Source organism: Littorina saxatilis, linkage group LG8, assembly GCF_037325665.1.
Source record: "Littorina saxatilis isolate snail1 linkage group LG8, US_GU_Lsax_2.0, whole genome shotgun sequence".
Lineage (NCBI taxonomy): Eukaryota > Metazoa > Mollusca > Gastropoda > Littorinimorpha > Littorinidae > Littorina > Littorina saxatilis.
In genome coordinates, this window is record NC_090252.1 from 42,273,517 (window position 1) to 42,293,744 (window position 20,228).

The following is a 20,228-nucleotide window of genomic DNA, read 5'->3' on the forward strand; positions in this document are numbered from 1 at the left end:
GACGGATAGACAGATAGACTTTCTTTCTTTCTTTATTTGGTGTTTAACGTCGTTTTCAACCACGAAGGTTATATCGCGACGAAGACAGATAGACAGACAGACAGACAGACAGAGCAACTGACAACAGACATACAGACAGAGAGATACGGACAGACAGACAGAGAGACAGACAGTCTCTTGGAGACAAACAGGCAGACAGACACTGTTCCGCCGCTTTGGTAATTATGGGTGTAGCAGAACCCGCGCCGTCGGCAGAGGGATAGTTACAATCACTACTACTCTTTAAAATTATGGGTTTGCGTGAACCCGCGCAATCGGTAGTGTTTATGTTAATTAACATAATCAATTAATTTTAATGTTTTGTCATGTACACACTAAAAATGTGCAGACAGAGAGCAAATTAGGTGTGTGAGAGATACTTAAAATTTCAAAACGATACCTTTAATGGTTTCAGAGTTACAATGATTTTAGTGTGTCTCTGGGTACAGGTGAACCCAGGAAGCACGGCAAAGGTTATGCTATACGACAGTGGCTTGGCACGATACTACAGTGTTCTAGATGATCGAACGTGTAGCAAAGACATGTACGTGTACGTGTAGATATTGCGTCACCCGTGACTCACTTTTTTTCTCCAATGTTCCAAATCATACGTTGTTTTTCCCCAACCATGACTTCAGATCTTGGCAAACGCTTGACGTAAAAACTAGATTTGATGACGTTACCCGTACACGTTTCCGTACACGTGCTGAACAGTGCCACATCTAGATCTTGCTAGTACAGAATACAAGACAGGACAATAATTTCTACAGAAAAAAAGGAGAAAACAAACTATCAACCTGTTTTATGCCGGACGAATACTATAAACTGTGGTGGATGAAATAAATGCGAAGTCATAAGGGCATAAACCAAATAGAGACAAACTTACATGTCACGTGTTTATAAAACAATTGTTGATGCAAACAATGAAACACAAACATCTTAAATGCTGGTACGAACAACTATCAGGTAAGTAATTATCAAGTACTTGTACAATTGACAAATGCGACATGATGAACGCTATCCACATGAAAATCATAACTATTACATTCTGCTAACATTATCCAATATTGACGGACTGTGTGATGATATCTTCTGCTATGGTCTGTTGAGACAGTGATATCAAAATCGAGACCGGAGGTCGAGATTTTGATATCACTGTCGAAACAGACCAATAGCAGAAGATATCATCACACAGTCAGTCAATGTTAGATATATTGCTAATTCTCTGGACATTTTGTATATACTGTAAAGAAATTACAAAAGTATTTGTCTCAGTTTTGGCTGTTCCATATCCCTCCCTCTGATTATTATTTCTTTTTGTTCACTCTTTTCTTGTACTTTTCAGTATTTAAAAATGTCTTTTCTTTCAAAAAGTCTTTAGTCACTTGCTCAACTAAATTCTGGGATCATTACATTTTCATATATATTTGTTTGTTTTTAAATTTAGGTGTTTTTGTTTTTGAAGTGGGGAAGCAATAAAGAGGTCGTCGATATCAAAACTGATATCGACGGAAATGTCGTCGATATCACTTTTACAATGAGCTCAGTTTTGCCCAATTGACCAATGGAAATCCACGTAACATATGAAATAGCAATATAGATATGATCTTGATTAGCTTGTGTTGAGTATCTTAACAGATACAAGCTAAGTAAAGAACAGGACTATTGTACACATTTATACAGCATACGTATATCAGACTTTGACAATGTTGGCATTGCCGAAAGCTTAGTCTACTGATGACTCTCAAAACGCAGCCGTGTTTCTGGTGGATTTTTCCCTGAAACAAAGGGAGAATACAGATTAAACAAACATAGTTTTATACATCTATTGTTTTCGCATTTCTTACACGCGTGACAAGTTGAACAAAGACTTTTTGTCGGCTGAGGTTACACCATAGCGCCCCCCCCCCCCCCGCCCCCAAGAACAGATATGTGTGCGTGTGTGTGTGTGTATGTGTGTGTGTGTGTATGTCTCTCCTTGTGTCTCTGTATCTCCCTCTGTCTCCTCTCTCTCTGTCTGTCTCTCTCTCTGTCTCTCTCTCTCTCTCTCTCTCTCTCCCCTTTGGAACTCATCTCTCAAAGGGTACGGACGTGCCCTGCGAGAGCTGCGGATTTCGATGGAATTTACCCAGTTCAACTGTGCTTTAAAGTTCCAAAAATTGCTGTGCACGGATATAACAGTACATATTATGTTCTTCATATGAAAGATATACTTGTGAATTTATTTTTCTGCGAAGATACAGACGTATTTCTTTGTTCTTTTTGTGTGAGTATTCGCGCCCTGGACAACACATGTCATTAATCACTGGCTGGCACTGTTATCTTGTAGCTGTAGACTGGGAGTGCCAGAGATAGGAATGTTCCTGCAGTCCTGTGGAAAGTCACAACTGAATTTGCACTGGTTGTAATCTCACTGTTGCTTGTGAATCTTTTACCAATCAGTGAAGAGTGTGCACTGTCGCCCGCTGGACTGTCGTGATGCAACATGTGTGAAGTTCTGTGCCTGCCCCGGCGAGTGTGAAAATGTGCTGAACAATGTGTGTGTTACTATAGTGTGCTGCGTGTATGTAATCATGGCGTCCTCCGTATGTGCGAAGCGATCAGCCAGTCTCCTCCCAACTTTGGACGCCAACCAAAAAAGAATTTTCTGCGGAGTAAACGAGATTTTAGTGTGGAGAAGCGCCCTCCTTCTGCGCTATACTGCACTCCAAGGAGATTTGTTTACATTTTCATGTCAGGACTTTGACAAGGACAACACAGTTATTCAACTTGACTATGTCCCGTCCTTCGAGTCACCAATTGTCGCCCCACAGGAACTGGCCAAAACTGTTGTCCGTTTCAATGTAAACCAAAAGAAGTTCTTAACAATTACTCTTTACTTTACTATTGCTCCTGCCGGCACGCTCCTGTGTCAGGGCCGAGGATGCTCAAGATGGAGTGAAGAATGTGACATTATAGGGGATCTTATTGATACGTTCAACGAGGACAACAATGGTTCGGCTCTCGCAAGATCATTGTGCACCACCCTTTCTTTTGGGTCTGACATGAAAGACGAGGGCCCCACTACCCCCACTCCTCCTCCCGCTGTCTCCCCCACCCCCACCCCCAAGCCTCAAGTCGTCGCTGCTTCCCCTGCAAGCCAAACCACGCCGCGCAGCACTCTACCTAAGAGGTCAACAGTGGTCACGCCCCTGAGAATCGCGTGATTGTTCATGTTGGTGTCAACAGTTGCAAGATGGGACCTGTGTCGGAGAGAGAGTGGGCCGACATCATTGGACTGTGTCGCAAAGCCTTTCCTGATGCCAGAGTTTGTCTCAGCTCCATCCTGCCAGCAAAAGGTCGACAATTACTCTATCCTCCTTTCAAATAGAAACCTGGAAGCTGCCTGCCGACGTCTCGATGCTGTCTTTATAGACAACTCCGCCAGCTTCACTGCGAGCAGTGGTGCATCAAGACTGGCGCTCTACAGCGATCACATTCACCCCAGCGCTAAGGGCACGGCTAAACTGGCAATTAACATTACATATGCCGACACACCCAACCTGAAAGAGGACCGCCGCTCCAGCGATGACGCTCATCTGGTGGGGGGAGGTTAACTGGGGTATGGGTGGGCATAAGTGGGGGGTAGTGGTGAGAGGACGGTGGGGGTGGAGGTGGTGGGGGGTAGGAGTGGGAATGGTGGTTTGGGATGGAGCGTGCACCCATGTCCTCATCAGAGTGTCTGTGTGGAGGTTGCTTGCGACGAGAAAGGTCGCGGTTGTCCTGGTTATGGTTCGTTGCAAGGAACTGTTTACAGTGAATGGTTCCACTGTAGACAGATAGAAGTTCATTGCAGGGGTTGTTTCCCTTGGTCAGCAGGACCGTTTACACCGTTATAAATTCGTGATATCCGTCGGAACTCAAGTACCGGCACGCGGCCAACGCTAAACACAGGTGTCGGAATTCCAGTTCCGACACGCAGCGAATGAGTTGTTGTATTGTGATAATTTCTCAGCTCACTCAAATTATATGATTCCATTATCAAAATATTACTCCATATCATTGGTAAAACCTTTAATTAAGATTTACTTTACAGTATCATGATATGAAGTCTTATATCGCGCGCGTATCTCCAGACTCGGACTCAAGGCGCAGGGATCTATACTGTTCAAAAAAAGAAACGCATAGCTTGTAATATTTGGTTAATTTAGTTATATGGCTACAAGGATATCCACCAAACTGCAGAAAATGTTTATCTGGTCGTCGACCTTTCGTCCATTGCCACAAGTGAGCTCTGCACGTGACGCATGCGTTATCAGTGGCTACAATGTCAAAATTGCTCATTTGGCATGACCACTCGTCATGCTTCAGTGTAATCTCGTGAAACTCGGGGAATATTGAGCTCTCACCATGTCTTCCAAAACCCATAAAAGCGGATTGTTCGCCACAAAGAAATCAGACGACAATTCAGCGACGAAAGATGGCCCGATTCAGCAGAGAAGACCGCCAAATTGCATTGGGTCGTTTACAAGCAGGCCAAAGTCAAAGTGCAATCGCCAAGCACTTCCACGTGTCCCAGAGCACCATCAGTAGACTGTGGGTCAGGTTTCAAGCCACTGGCTCCGTTGCTGACTTGCCACGAGCGGGAAGACCAAGGGCGACAACTGCTGCTCACGACCGCTTCATACGGCTCCGCCACCTCCGGAATCGTTTCCTGTCGGCCTCATCTTCTGTCCAGGCTCTCCCCGGGCCACACCGATTATCGGACCAGACCGTGCGGAACAGCCTGCATGAAGCTGGTTTGAGAGCTCGCAGACCTCACAGAGGAGCTGTCCTCACCCGCCGCCATCGCCAGAACCGAGTGCAGTGGGGCAACCAGCACCTTCGCTGGACCGTCCGGAATCACTGGAGACACGTGTGGTTCAGCGACGAGTCCTACTTCCTGCTCCAGCGACATGATGGTCGGAGGAGGGTCTACCGGAGAGTAAACGAACGTTACGCGCCCAACTGTGTGGATGAGGCACCCGTTCATGGTGGTGGAGGCGTCATGGTGTGGGGGGCGATCAATACCGCTGGAAGGAGCACCCTGGTGCACGTCCAAGGGCGCATAACTGCCCAGCGATACGTGGAGGAAATTCTGCGCCCACACGCCCTTCCTCTTCTGGCTGACCAGGATGCCATATTCCAGCAGGACAACGCTCGCCCGCACACAGCACGACTCACCACCCAGTTCCTCACCGACCACCATGTCCAGGTGCTTCCCTGGCCATCCATGTCGCCCGATAGAACACCTCTGGGATGAATTGGACAAACGTGTGCGCAGGCGAGAAGAAGCGCCGGCAAATCACCGCGATCTATTGCAGGCACTTCAGGAGGAGTGGGACACCATCCCACAGCAAGATATCCGGCATCTGATCCAGTCCATGCCCAGAAGGTGCCGGGCAGTTGTTGCTGCTCAAGGCAGTCACACCCCCTACTGACTTGACAGCCTCGGCACCCAATCGTATTGATTGACTGATTGATTTGAAGATGCAAATGAACTGTGTGTGCATTCAACTGTGTCCATACCAAATTTCAAACAAATAATCTAAATATTGGATTTTCTGTTAATTTTTTCGAAAAATAAAACAAATTTGGCAAGTAGCAACTATGCGTTTCTTTTTTTGAACAGTATATTTATGCCGTGTGAGATGGAATTTTTTACACAATACATCACGCATCCACATCGACCAGCAGATCGCAGCCATTTCGGCGCATATCCTACTTTTCACGGCCTATTATTCCAAGTCACACGGGTATTTTGGTGGAATTTTTTTTTATCTATGCCTGTACAATTTTGCCAGGAAATACCCTTTTATCAATCGTGGGATATTTAACGTGCACACCCCAATGTAGTGTACACGAAGGGACCTCGGTTTTTTGTTTCATCCGAAAGACTAGCACTTGAACCCACCACCTAAGTTAGGAAAGGGGAAGGAGAAAATTGCTAACGCCCTGACCCAGGGTCGAACTCGCAACCTCTCGCTTCCGAGCGCAAGTGCGTTACCACTCGGCCACCCGTAACGCTAGTTTATCCCATGACCTGCTTCTTTGCTTCTGTTACCTGAGTAGGTGAGTACGTTCCGTATTCCATGGTTACCGAGCCTCGTTTTTGTCCTTTTCCAAGATCGGTTGCAAAATTGATATGAATTTACCTGCAAATGCGATCCATTGCCTTAATACATTTTATTGATAAGATATACAGTGGAGCCCGCTACTAAGAAAGTGCAGGGGAAGATGTGCTTTCCTGTATCCGCGTGAATGTTCATGCAATAATGAATGTTTTTGTGAGTAAGCCAGTGCATGTTGTTAGGGTTAGTATGTGCGTGCGAATTAAGGACATACTAGTATCTTTAAATCCCGGGTCATTTTTTTTCAAGCAATGTGCACACATCCCTGGAAAGAAAAGGGGAGGTCGCCATATTAATGGCACAGTAAGCCTCCCGTAAACACAGTACACGCACCCTTTCGTGTAAACACTCATCGCTTGAGAACATCCTAGATGCCCTACGTAAAGAGCGAGCAATTTTCAAAGAATGTATTTTGCGTGGGCAGCCGGATTGTTGAGTATCACAATCGGACGCCTCGTTTTGGTGCTACACATAACTTTTAAAATCTAAATAATAAATTGACAGCTTGTTACACCAACATTCTTAAAGGCACCCGTTTAATGAACCAAAAGAAGAAATGGTTCTACCAAAAAAATAGATGCTTTCACCAAAAGAAAAGATGGCTTGAGTGACAAAGAATTAAAGTACACACAAAAAATTTGATCCGCCAAAAAAATTGCTGTCTGAACAAAAAATAAAATAAACTGGCAAAAGCAAATATACTCAGGCAAAAGAAAATATAATCAGGCAAAAGATTGACTACTTCAGGCAAAAGAAAATATAGTTTCAACAAAAGAAACGGATAGTCATTCTCCAACACAGTGAAACACAGTGTGAGTGGTGGTCATTGTTTTGACTCACTGATTTCGCTTAAGCAGAGGTGATTTGTGATCACAAATTCAGCTGAATCAAGCAAGGACACAGATTCTGTCAGTTGAAAATGGAGTTTGAAGGTGGAGAGATGGATTTTGAGAGGATCGATCCAGTGAGATTTGATAATGATACGTCGGAGTCTGACAGTGAGCCACCAGCTACAAGACGACGGGGAATTGGAAAGCAGTGGACCAAAGACCGAGAATTCACCGAAGAAAAGGTTGAATCATCGTCCTATGCTGACTTCGAGGAGTATGCCACATGTCGGAGGTCGGTGTGGAAGATTACGATCGACAAAAACAATCAGTTTTTCTGCAACTGTCCGGAGTTCCTCAAGTGCTACGTGTGTCATCATTCCATGGGCATGAAGATTCGTCTGGAGGTGACCAACCCCCCTGCCCAGGCCAAGACCATACCAATCGGCCAGAAGCGAAAGCGCGGGCGCCCAAAGCTGTCGAGACCAGCGCTTATCAGGCAGTGAACACATGGATCTTGACTGCTCTGTACACTGATTTTATCATTTTCATTTAACTTTCTTTGGACGTACAATTATGATATGGAGTGACACTATTTTTGTCTCTGAAACTTTATATTTTTTCGCTGACAGTAGCTATTTTGTTGTTGAAATTAACCTTGAATGGTTGAAAACGACGTTAAACACCAAATACAGATAAAAAAGTTGTTGAAATAATTCGTTTTTTTGTTGAGAATTCTTTTGCAAGTCTCATTTCTTCTTTTGGTAGAATCAATCCGTTTTTTGCTAGAAGCATCTATTTTGTGGGTGGAAACATCCGATTTTTTGTTGGAATATCTTTTGCTTACTAAGCAATTCTTTTGGTGAAAGCATCTATTCTTTTGGTGATTTAATTTATTGCCATTCTTAAATCATAAAATAATTCTTTTTTCATTAAGACAAGTACAATTCGAAGTTTTGAAAGTTTGAAAAAAGAAAAGCCCGGAAATAGCGCCAGTTCTTTTGAACGGTCAATCGCCACCGCTCTAGTCCGTGTGCGTCGCAGCCGTTTGTTGCGTTTTAGATTCAGAGGTAGACAATAACGTGCTATTGTAGATAAGCTTACAACGAGTCGCACTGGAAGTACAAACTGACGACTACCGGCCACCCTGGCGCAGTGGTTAGCGCATCGGACTGCGGGCCGGGAGATCGTGGTTCAAATTCCATAAGGAGAGCGTGGGTTTTTCGGGCATCGGTCGACTCCAACCCAGAGTGGAAGTGCTATAGTTCCAATGGGAAGGCTGGGATCACACAGCCGAGGGTCATTCACTTCCCGAATGCGATTGTGACTGTGCCCAGGTGTCTGACCAACACTGGTTTACTCAGAAAGCGCAAAAATACAACTTGTCTCGGCTCGTGTGACCCTTCCTACCTCAGGGCTCTCATGGTGACCTTGGTCTCAGTGGTCCTGTTCCAGCCATCCCTGAATATTCTGCTGCCAGCCTTCAACATGCAGGCCTGGGAATGATACACCTTTCGTCGTAAATAAGACGAAGTCCTTTTCTAAAAAAAAGCGTTATACCACAATAACCCCGGGTCAAATCAATTCTAAATTTGAGCACAGATAAGTTCATACTAACAGCATCAGAACCGCAAAAGACAACAGGGCGTTACGACATAGGTTTCTCAATAGTTGTTCCGGCCTCAACCCAACACCCAGCCGTGTTGTGACTGAAAACACACTCTCTTTGTAACTTACTTATCTGCAGGTGTTTCTTTCTTTACTACATGTGTTGATAAATACTTTCTGCAGTACAGTCGAGTTCAGGTCAAAGAGTATAACATTGTCACTTTGTTCAATGTCTGTTCAGCTAAAGCAGAATATGGTCTGGTTTTGATTTTGATTTGTTTGGTAAAGGTGGGTTAATAAGGTTAGCTTTTCTTGCAGTTCTTTTGAACACACTTTGTTTGCTTACTGACTCTGTCCTTCCAGCGGTACCCCCGAAGCCACTACTGACCCCGAACGAGAAGATAGCGGTGGGTGTTGTTGCGGGTGCCCCTCTCACCTGGGCCTTCATGGCTACCCTTGTCCAGGTATGTCAGATCCTTGGCAACGCAGGGTGGCTGCCCTTTCTTTCACTAGGAGGCAAGGAGGACAAGAAAGAGGAAGAAGGCAACGACGCAGAAGAGTCTGCAGATGAAGAAGAACCGCCTTCAAAATGTTCCCGATTCCTCAAGTGCATTTTCTGCGGGGGTGCTGGCATGTGTCTTTTAAGCTTTCTGTTCTGCATCTCGTGTGGGAAGCTGCTGTCTAACAAGTTTAGCTGGCGAAAGAAGGAGGACATTCAAGACGACGCTGGCGGGACAGACGGGCAGGGCCAGGAGGCTCCTCCAGGGGAGAGCATCCAAGACTCAGCAGACTATGTGTATATACACGACATCCCTGTGGGTGGACCAGCCGGCGGCAATGACTCAGCTGGAAGTGTCGTCGACCCAGATCAAACTGCAGAATTCACTGAAAAGTATTCTTACATTGAACTTCTTTGGACCATTTAATATAAAGACCCATGATAAACAAACACTGAGTTCTGGGGATGGGGGAACATCGTGGTTTTTTGTTCTTTTACAACCAAAACTTGAATATAGCCAGTCATTTCTGTCGGCTTGGATCGCAACGTAAACAAAAACATAGTTAATGTTATCTACTTTTGAGTTACAATTTTGTTTACATTTAGTCAGGTTTTGACTAAATGTTTTAACATAGAGAGGGAATCGAGATGAGGGTCGTGCGGTACGAGGTATGATCCAAACAAAAAGATCAAACGGCTATTATGAATGTCTCAGGTCACTGATCATAAAAAAGTAATATATCATTTGAAAAGCCAAACATTTAGCTAGTATACCTCTCAGAGATGACGTCACTAGGTCACTACGTCATAAATGACGAGGTTTCAAAAGAGTTACTTTTGGGTTGTGCTTCAAAACGGGGTCTTTTGTCAAGCACTGTGAAAATCTGTACTTCTTTGAAAGAGTGTAGCTGGGTAACGATATAATGACAATTTCTACAAAGTTGAAGAAGGTTACACGAATCAAAGCTGCTCTATATTCTACACTGCTCGTCATAAAAAAACTTTACACATGCGTTTGAGGGCAGATCTTTTTGATGAGGTTGATGATTGTAAAACCAAGTAAATGACTGAAAACGTCATTGATTTCCCTACCTTGTTCAGAAAACAGATTGAGTTTACATGACGCAGTGTCAATACAGTGGAACCTACACTACAGACACCCCCCAAACTCAAATTCTCAAAATCAAGGTTCCCGCGATAAAATCGACAACAAATCAGAAAAAAACTAAATCGAAACATGTTTAGCATGCCATTAGACAGGACAATTACATCTGCACCCAAAACAGTCAGTTTTGTTCACATAAGATACTATCTTGTCTAACATGGACGCTATGGCATGCTGAGCGGTGTAGCTAGGTGTCAATCCTCTCAGCAGGCATACAAGCGGGTAATGAAACAAAACATGGTACATTTGAGTAACTCGTCAACGCATTGTTTTCATACTTTCTGAGATGTGTGCTAACGCATGTCGTAAACTACACACGGAATCTCAAGTCATTTGATATATTAGTTCTGCTGCTATGCGACATACCAGAAAGAGTTTGAAAAAATAAAGATGTACCCTGTCCGATTAAACAGAAACAAAATTAAAATTAGCATGCATTTAGAAACATGAAAACTTAAATTTACTCTTAAATGTAATACAGTTTTAACAATGGCTGTTCACAGCGCACTTGTTTAAACGCACACACAAATTCTTGGAAAATGCTTTTTCAAGAGCCATTGATCAGTTAACGCGTGTCGGCAGTGAGCTTTGCTGGGCGTAAGCCGACATTTGCGCTCACCGCTTTGAATGAGTCAACTTCTTAAAAACTAATTTCGTGTTGAAATCCTCATACCACCCATGTCTGATAAAATATGTACATGACATTTGAGTAGGTGGCGCATCTGTTACTGTTCTTGAAGATTTTAACAAATTAATTTTTGTCGATGAGTCAGCAAAAACCGACCGTCAATTTAAGAACTCTTTCTGACATGACAAATAACAGCAGACCTAATGTCTCAAATGACTTACAAGTCCGTATGTACTTCACGACATGTGTTAGCACAAAACTCCGAAAGTTTGAAGGCAATGCGTTAGCGAATTACTCAAATGTACCATTTTTTGGGTCATTACCCGCTAAAACGGCTTCAAAAACTGCCTTGTATGCCTGCTGAGAGGATTGACACCTACAACGCTCAGCATGCCATAGGGTCCATGTTAGACAAGATATGTGAACAAAACTGACTGATGTGGATTTAGATTTGATTGTCCTGTCATGTAAACTCAATCTGTTTTCTGAATAAGTTGTGGGAATAAGCGGCCTTTTCAATCATGTAATTGGTTTTACGATAAACGGCCTCATCAGAAAGATCTGACCTCAAATGGATGTGTAAAGTTTTTTTTTTTATGACGAGTAGTATACAACCTGACAAAAGAAAAGGGATATCTGAACTGGGGAAAAGGGAATAACTCTGACAAGCCGAAACTACTGTCGGAGAGCGCTTCAAACGAGAATAATGTAGCTGCTCTTTCAAAGCATAAGAACTTAGATTAAAAAGTGAGTATACGAGTATAAAGAGCAAGACTTAAACTTTCATTTGAAACAATCTAGATAATTCTACACAATGATCTTCTGCTTCAAAAGCTGGCCGCATAATGGGTGCCACATTAGCTGAGAAGCGAACAGAAGACTTGATAAGTTCCTCTTGCACACAGTCTGCTCAACCGCTTTGAACCCAGTAGACTCAAACTTGTGATGACTGTCCATAGTCACTGATTAGGCCACACACACAAACAAAAGTCTGTTTACGGTATCCCGACCGACCCTATTTTTTCGCGCGACCCTAGATTTTTTTTTTTGCATTTGGGGGAGAAAAAAAAAGTAACAAAAAATAGTCTTTGTTTTTTGGCAAAATAACTTAAAATTAAAGGGTTACGCGGCATCTGAGTCTACCTTTGATTTTTTTGTTATTGACACATCTGATTACTAAAAGTTTTACAGTAGTAAAAGCATTCTCTGTACTACAATCAAAAAAGAAATACTCATTCCCTAAAGACTGCTGAACACCATGCATTTTTCATGTAACCACCGTTTTGCCCAAAATTCGCACAAAATTGCTAAAATAAGGGCCTGAAAGCAAAACAACCAAACTAAAATGGTAACCCTATTCTTTTTTTTACATTAAATGAATGTGAATAGTGTCTATATCTTGCCCAGAAAATATTAGAGCACTCGCATATTCCTTATAATACCTATGATTTTTATTCCAAAAAGTAGGGGGTAGGGGTATAAAAGATGCTGCCACTCCAAAAAAAAGAATGTTGACCTAGTTTGCTTGTGTTTATTTTGAAGGTAAGATATCAGATATCCTGCTGCAAGAAAATCAGAGTGCTGTCATATTTTCTTTTGTCATTATGGTTGTTTGAACAACAAGATTCGCTGATTTTTGTAATTATTTCAACACAGGATGTCGTTATCGGTTTGAGTTTACTTTAATTTTTTGTGTCAATTGACATATTTTGTTACTAAAAAGCATATTCTACCTACCACAATACAAAACAAGTCGCGTAAGGCGAAAATACAACATTTAGTAAAGTAGCTGTCCAACTCACAGAATGAAACGGAGCGCAATGCAACGCAGCAAGACCGTATACTCGTAGCATCGTCAGTCCACCGCTCATGGCAAAGGCAGTGAAATTGACAAGAAGAGCGGGGTAGTAGTTGCGCTAAGAAGGATAGCACGCTTTTCTGTACCTCTCTTCGTTTTAACTTTCTGAGCGTGTTTTTAATCCAAACATATCATATCTATATGTTTTTGGAATCAGGAACCAACAAGGAATAAGATGAAAGTGTTTTTAAATTGATTTCGACAATTTAATTTTGAAAATAATTTTTATATATTTAATTTTCAGAGCTTGTTTTTAATCCAAATATAACATATTTATATGTTTTTGGAATTAGAAAATGATGAAAAATAAGATGAACGTAAATTTGGATCGTTTTAGAAAAAAATTTAAAAAATTACAATTACTTGACTAAATGTAAAAAGTACTTATTCACTAATGACTGCTGAACACCATGCATATCATATAACCACTGTTTTGGTCAAAATGTTCAGAAACTGCCGAAAAGAGGGCCTCATAGCAAAAAAAACTAAAACGTTGTCCCTACTTTTTTTTTACACTAAATTAATGTGGATGGTGTCTATATCTTGCCCAGAAAATATTAGAGCACTGTCATATTTTTGGTCAAATGCCGCGTATCCCTTTAAGTAGATGTGCAACGCCAAGGCACTGCATACCCCAGCGAAAGACAAACCTTTTCTCTCTCTCTCTCTCTCTCTCTCTCTCTCTCTCTCTCTCTCTCTCTCTCTCTCTCTCTCTCTCTCTCTCTCTCTCTCTCTCTCTCTCACACACTAACGAACACACACACACACACACACACACACACACACACACATACCCCAAGTTACACACGTACACACATACACACTCACACAGACTCACACAAATCTCATACACACAAAACACACACTCATACGCACATACACGGTTGGCCTAGTGGTAAGGCGTCCGCCCCGTGATCGGGAGGTCGTGGGTTAGAACCCAGGCCGGGTCATACCTAAGACTTTAAAATTGGCAATCTAGTGGCTGCTCCGCCTGGCGTCTGGCATTATGGGGTTTGTGCATGCTAGGACTGGTTGGTCCGGTGTCAGAATAATGTGACTGGTTGAGACATGAAGCCTGTGCTGCGACTTCTGCCTTGTGTGTGGCGCACGTAATATCTCAAAGCAGCACCGCCCTGATAATAGACTGGTTAAGTGTACAGTGTGAGTGTTAGTGTTAGTGGTTATCGGTACTTTTTTATGTGGTGACGTCAGCGTTTTGTGCGCAGTTCAAAGGTTATGGGTCAAAGTTTACGTTTGCTCCCTTTGATCTGCTAACGAGTGGTGGTTAAATCGACATAGACCACAGGGTCTGGCTCCATAAGAAGCCTAGAAAATGAGTTCCGTTGTCCCGAAAAGGGTACAATGATTTGACATCAAATTGTCTCATGACATGGTATGTGTAATCAAAAACAAAAATGTTCTCACATTTAGTATTGCACATTCTCTGGAAAATTGCAACATAAGGGGGGGGGGGGGGGGATAATCGCAAAGTGTCAGTCACAAAGAGACAGTTGCCAAAATCAATTTTTATTCATTTTACAATATTTTTTTTTACAAAAACCTTGTTTTGGAGGGGGGCATGTGTTTAGAGTCACACCTCAAGAAGTTTCTTTAAAAAAAAATCAAATTTTTTTTTATAATCATCTTTAAGGTGGCAGTACTACCTGGGATTTTGACAAAAACTCTATTTTCCATTCCATAATGTGTTATTTTAATACAGAAATGCCTCAATATTGTCAAACATTTTGAATTTGTTGTCGTAATTAGTGCCAATATCGTATTTGGGGCGGGGATATAGCTCAGTTGGTAGCGCGCTGGATTTGTATTCAGTTGGCCGCTGTCAGCGTGAATTCGATCCCAGGTTCGGTGGAAATTTATTTCAGAGTCAACTTTGTGTGCAGACTCTCTTCGGTGTCCGAACTCCCCCCCCCCCCCCCCCCCCCCCGTGTACACTACATTGGGTGTGCACGTTAAAGATCCCACGATTGACAAAAGGGTCTTTCCTGGCAAAATAGCTTTTGCACAGTTAATAATTGTCTACCTATACCCGTGTGACTTGGAATAATAGGCCGTGAAAGGTAAATATGCGCCGAAATGGCTGCAATTACTGGCCGTATAAAATTTCATCTCACACGGCATCACTGCTGAGCGCCTAGAACTGTACCCACGGAATATGCGCGATATAAGCCTCATTGATTGATTGATTGATTTCTACACAGTTGATGTGTCAATTTTGACATTCTCATTTTGACGCGTAAAAAAAGTTTGCGTTTTCCTGTGATGTTTTTTGAAGTATTATAAATACAGTGTTGACTTGTTGCAAAAAAACAACCACACTGTGTGTGGAGCTGTGTGCCATACATCAAAAAACCAATTTCTGCACACTATGTTTATTGTTCCTTAACATTGAATGTATGATTTAATTCGTGACCGAAGTTTTACTGAAATTGGATCATATATATGTATATATACCACCAACATAATGCAACCCCTCCCCAGGTAGAACGGTCAACTGCCCTTCACAACTTAGTTAATCACTGAAAATCTTTTGGCGAAAAGAACTCCATTCCTTCAAACAGCGCAATATTCGTTAACTTTTCCTTTCTATACAAAACTTCAGCGCTCTTACGTATTACATTTTGACGAAGCTCACGGAAATATGCCACACAGAAAAAAACTAGAGCCTGCCAAAGATCAAATAAAGCTGAACATGTTTCAAACTAGATTATAAAACAATCTAAGAACAAATATTCTTTGTATATGACTATGTGTGTGTGCGTGTATGTGTGTGTGTGAAAATATTAAGCTTTTCCTTGAGCGTATGATTTTGGAGCCATTCCATGGATCCATGGAATGTGTTTTGCACAAAATTATGATGTCCATTGACGTTTCTAAAAGTGTTCAAATGTCCTATTGATGTTGAAGAGCTAGAGGACATTTGTCCTGTATGAATTTGTAGGAACATCAGGGGTGTCGTTTGGGTCGGCCCTTCGGCCAATCGCCGATTTTTTTTTACTTTGGCCGAAACTTTCATGTCCCTATCGGCCAAATGTCCGAAGAGTATTCGCCTAAATCGGCCAAAGTTTGTCCAGTTTTTGACTCACATGCGAAGCAAAAGTGAGTCTATGTACTCACCCGAGTCGTCCGTCCGTCCGTCCGTCCGTCCCGGCGTCCGTCCGTCCGAAAAACTTTAACGTTGGATATTTCTTGGACATTATTCAGTCTATCAGTACCAAATTTGGCAAGATGGTGTATGATGACAAGGCCCCAAAAAACATACATAGCATCTTGACCTTGCTTCAAGGTCAAGGTCGCAGGGGCCATAAATGTTGTCTAAAAAACAGCTATTTTTCACATTTTTCCCATTTTCTCTGAAGTTTTTGAGATTTAATACCTCACCTATATATGATATATAGGGCAAAGTAAGCCCCATCTTTTGATACCAGTTTGGTTTACCTGGCTTTAAGGTCAAGGTCACAGGAGCTCTTCAAAGTTGGATTGGATACATATTTTGAAGTGACCTTGACCCTGAACTATGGAAGATAACTGTTTCAAACTTAAAAATTATGTGGGGCACATGTTATGCTTTCATCATGAGACACATTTGGTCACATATGATCAAGGTCAAGGTCACTTTGACCCTTATGAAATGTGACCAAAATAAGGTATTGAAGCACTAAAAGTGACCATATCTCATGGTAGAAAGAGCCAATAAGCACCATTGTACTTCCTATATGTCTTGAATTAACAGATTTGTGTTGCATGACCTTGGATGACCTTGACCTTGGCAAGGGCACATGCATTTTGGTAGGAAAAATGTGTAAAGCAGTTCTTAGTGTATGATGTCACTGCTAGGTTTAGCTGAAGGTCAAGGTTCATGTAAAGGTCAAGGTCAAGCATGTGAGTCGTATGGGCTTTGCCCTTCTTGTTTTTGTATTGGTCAGGCTTTGATTGCTAAAACTGATGCCGATGTACTTTAGTCAACTGACTGACGTTTATTTCCTTCGCGAATACCAAAAACGAAACATCAATGTTTTGAACGGAAGCCATTGCCAAAAAAATATAGATGCCAGAGTGGTTTCCCTTGGACAAGGGAAACCACACTCTCAGCGTTTGCGTTCGCCGGTTCGCGATAGTTTATCAGTCAGTCAGTGCTTTCGATTTGGATTTAAACATCATGTCGCAAACAAAAATGAAAAAAAACTAAATTGGCCACGGTTTGCTACCCTTCGCTAAGGTAAGTGATTCCGGACAAAATGACAGGAACACTGCGAATGTGGACAGTGTCATTGTGAGTGGTAGTAGTGTTGTCGAGTTGAAGCAGGGGACACAGCAGACGATAGTCACCGCGAATCGAAATCTGCTGAGCCAGAGAATGAAAAGCGTCCTCCAAATCGTGGTTTCCAAGCAAAATGGCTCACCCTACACGGTTTTGTATTGGTGTTTTACCAGTCTTGTTTCCCAAGGCTTGTCAAGATTAGCACAAGATTGAAAGAGTTTTACTTTCAAGAAATTAAAGTTAAAGGTTTGAAAAAGTTTCAGAGAACTGGTATCTGATGTAGTTAAATCAGCACAGCTGATTGTTTCAGTTGCAGTAAGCAACATATAATCCAGGAGCGGATTAGGGGGGGGGGGGGATGTTACAGGGGTTCCAGACCCTCCCCCCCCAAAAAAAAAAAAAAAATTCTGTCTGTAAAGCCAGGGGAAGAGTTAATTGTTTAATTGTCACAGTATGCGACATGTCTTCCTTCTAACCATACCATATGATGTCGGGAGCAGATATCAGTGAAGATAAATTGCCATTATTTAATACTAACGTTAAAAGAAATAATGAGTGGCTGCTGACACCAGTTGATCATGTTTAAAATCAAGCATAAGCCACACATTCTCCCCAACGGGACCCTGGACCCCAGGTTGTACCCCCCCCCCCTCTGGCCCCTGTAATCTGTGTTCCTAAGACAATGATTGTATGTATTGGTGTTCCCCTCTTGAGTCTTGTGCTTCAATGTTGCGGTGACTTTGTATGAGCCAAAAATAATAGCCGAACATTTTCCAAGATGTCCTAAAGCTTTCTGACAGTTTCGGCCAAATGTCCCAACATGAAAATGTCTGGCAACACCCCTGAACATCCCTGATATCATGCTGCAAACTGTACAAAACACACTTAAAACTCTTTAAACTATATGATTGCCTTTCAAGGGAATATTAATAGAACCTACCATCAAATACTGGCAAATGAAGATAACTGCATTATCCGCAAGCGGAACAGTTGACACAAGGTCAAAGCGTGATATGTACCGCAAAGTTTCTCAGCACTCATCGGAATATGGGGAAGATGCACACACCTACAAAGTTTCTGTTCTATGCACGCTCAGCTCACTTTTTTAATGTTTTTTGCTAACATAAAAATAACCAAAATAAAACGTTTTATTAACGTTTATTTAACGTTTTTTTAACGTTAGCATGCAAACATAAAATTAACCAAAACAAAACCATAATCAAACGTTTTCATGCAAACGTTAAATTAACGTTCACATGCAAACGTTAAATTAACGTTCACATGCAAACGTAAAATTTACGTTCTCCTGAAAACATTAAAATAACATTTGCAAATACAAATTTGAATTAATGCACAGAAAATTCAAGATCACAAATTTTATTTAAAATTTAAATTGTTGGGGTCTTTAACAATTCAATATGTGAATACTAATTTGATAACAGTAACACTTTTAAAATGTTGAACAATGCAAACTAAATTCCTTCAATTGCTAAAACATGAAAATGTGAACTAAAATAATATTACAACACATTTTTCAGTCTCAGTAAAATACCACAGCATAGTATTATCAATCGGGCAAGCAAACATTATGTGTGGACTTAATCTCATTGAAGCAATGCTACATTGACTAATAATAGTCTGAACTTGATAAAAAAAATCATCAGAAGGCGATAACAGGATCAGCAATTAAGAATTTCAATCACAATGCTGGTATGGGTTCATCAAGGTAAATACCATAGGGCTGTGCAAACTCATTATCGACAGCGATCATTGTTAATGACAAAATCAGAGATGAAAACAATACAAATTATTTGCACAATCACTAGGGACATCCAGATTCAACCTTCGTCAGACGAACATTCGTCGGTGGTGGGGATTTCCTCTCTATTTTTAACTTTGTGCCTCAATGCGCATGCGCTTGGGTTTTCGCGCCCACCACTGCTTGCCGAAGACCGGGATCTGCGTGGTGAAAAAGGCGTGTTTGACGAACCTTAATCAGCAATCTTCGCGAGTACTTTTAGTCCTTTTCATAATATTAAAAATATGTTTTATGTGCGCAGTGTTAACGTTTGATATCTTTACGACGCTTCTGTGGACTGTGCATCTGTAAACTGTTCATTTTGGAGGCCTAGTGCATGAACACGGATACCCACACAAAACTCAGAACTTGAGTCAACGGGCGACATATCCTGCCAATTATCTCCCTTGATCTATCTTGCACAAGACACTTGTTTCCACTAGGCCTATTTTGTTTTAGAGTTGGGAGATTTTACAGGAATGAATCTAAAAATCGAAAAAATTGTCAGTGTTGCGTGTGTACCCAGCATATTCAGATGTCTGGAATATTCCGATAAAAAAGACTCGTCATATATAACGCTACTCGTCACGTCATCACTGTTTCGAAAAACAGACGAACGCGCACGAAGAACTTCGCGTAGATCTGGACCGAAATTGGAAAGTGGTGACCGTGACGGGATGTGACGTCACCACTTCAACAAACTCGCGAAGATCGGAACTCACGAACTTTTGACGAAGGCAAATCTGGATGTCTCTAGTAATACAAGCAAGTCAGTAGCACAAAATATGAGAAACGAAGGGATGTAAGCGCTATTAATGCATACACGTGCGACATGCATGTAAAGTCTTTTGTTCATTCCAAAGCGTGTTATTCTCACAGGTGCCAAGAAAATTGCTTCCACATAATCTCACTTACTCTTGTTGCACATGTCATATAGCAGAGCAATTACGTCCCTTTGTTTCTCAGATCTTAAAATAGCGCTCTGCTTCATTTCATTAAGATTCTTGCTATCACAAAAGATATTAACATATTTTGTGGAGTAGCTAGATGAAAAACAATCATCGATGAATAAAAATTAACAAGCAGCAAGACTGCAAGTTTTCCGCTCCACTTTGCCAAACGTGTGTGCACAGTGAATATTTGTTTATGAACTGTTGGTGTTAGTCCTGAATGATGGCACCCATGTAAATGAGGCTTGATGCCGGGCTGCTTTGCAAACACAGCATTCAGAAGCTGTGGGTCAGCAAGGGTGTTGAATCTTGTTAGTGAGATGGCGCGCAATGATGTCCTGTAGCACTAGCAGCTGCCTGCACTCGCTCTTTGACGCTGGTCAAACTTCTGGTCGTAGGTGAAGTCCACCTCACAGAATATGATGATG

At 41.9% G+C, this 20,228-nt stretch overlaps 1 protein-coding gene and 1 long non-coding RNA gene across 2 annotated transcripts in view; both read right to left on the reverse strand.

Moving 5' to 3' along the window:
- Positions 1–1,638: 1,638 nt before the first annotated feature.
- LOC138973590 (uncharacterized) overlaps positions 1,639–20,228 on the reverse strand; it is a 171,523-nt gene continuing 152,933 nt past the window's right edge. The window contains exon 5 of the mRNA XM_070346302.1: positions 1,639–1,817. Coding sequence (XP_070202403.1) covers positions 1,784–1,817 — 34 coding nt within the window. The 3' untranslated portion in view covers positions 1,639–1,783. The remainder of the gene's footprint in view (positions 1,818–20,228) is intronic.
- The window catches only part of LOC138973594 (uncharacterized), a 5,577-nt gene continuing 3,762 nt past the window's right edge, over positions 18,414–20,228 (reverse strand). The window contains exon 5 of the long non-coding RNA XR_011458075.1: positions 18,414–20,228. This exon is cut by the window's right edge and continues 97 nt beyond it. This is a non-coding gene — a long non-coding RNA (uncharacterized lncRNA).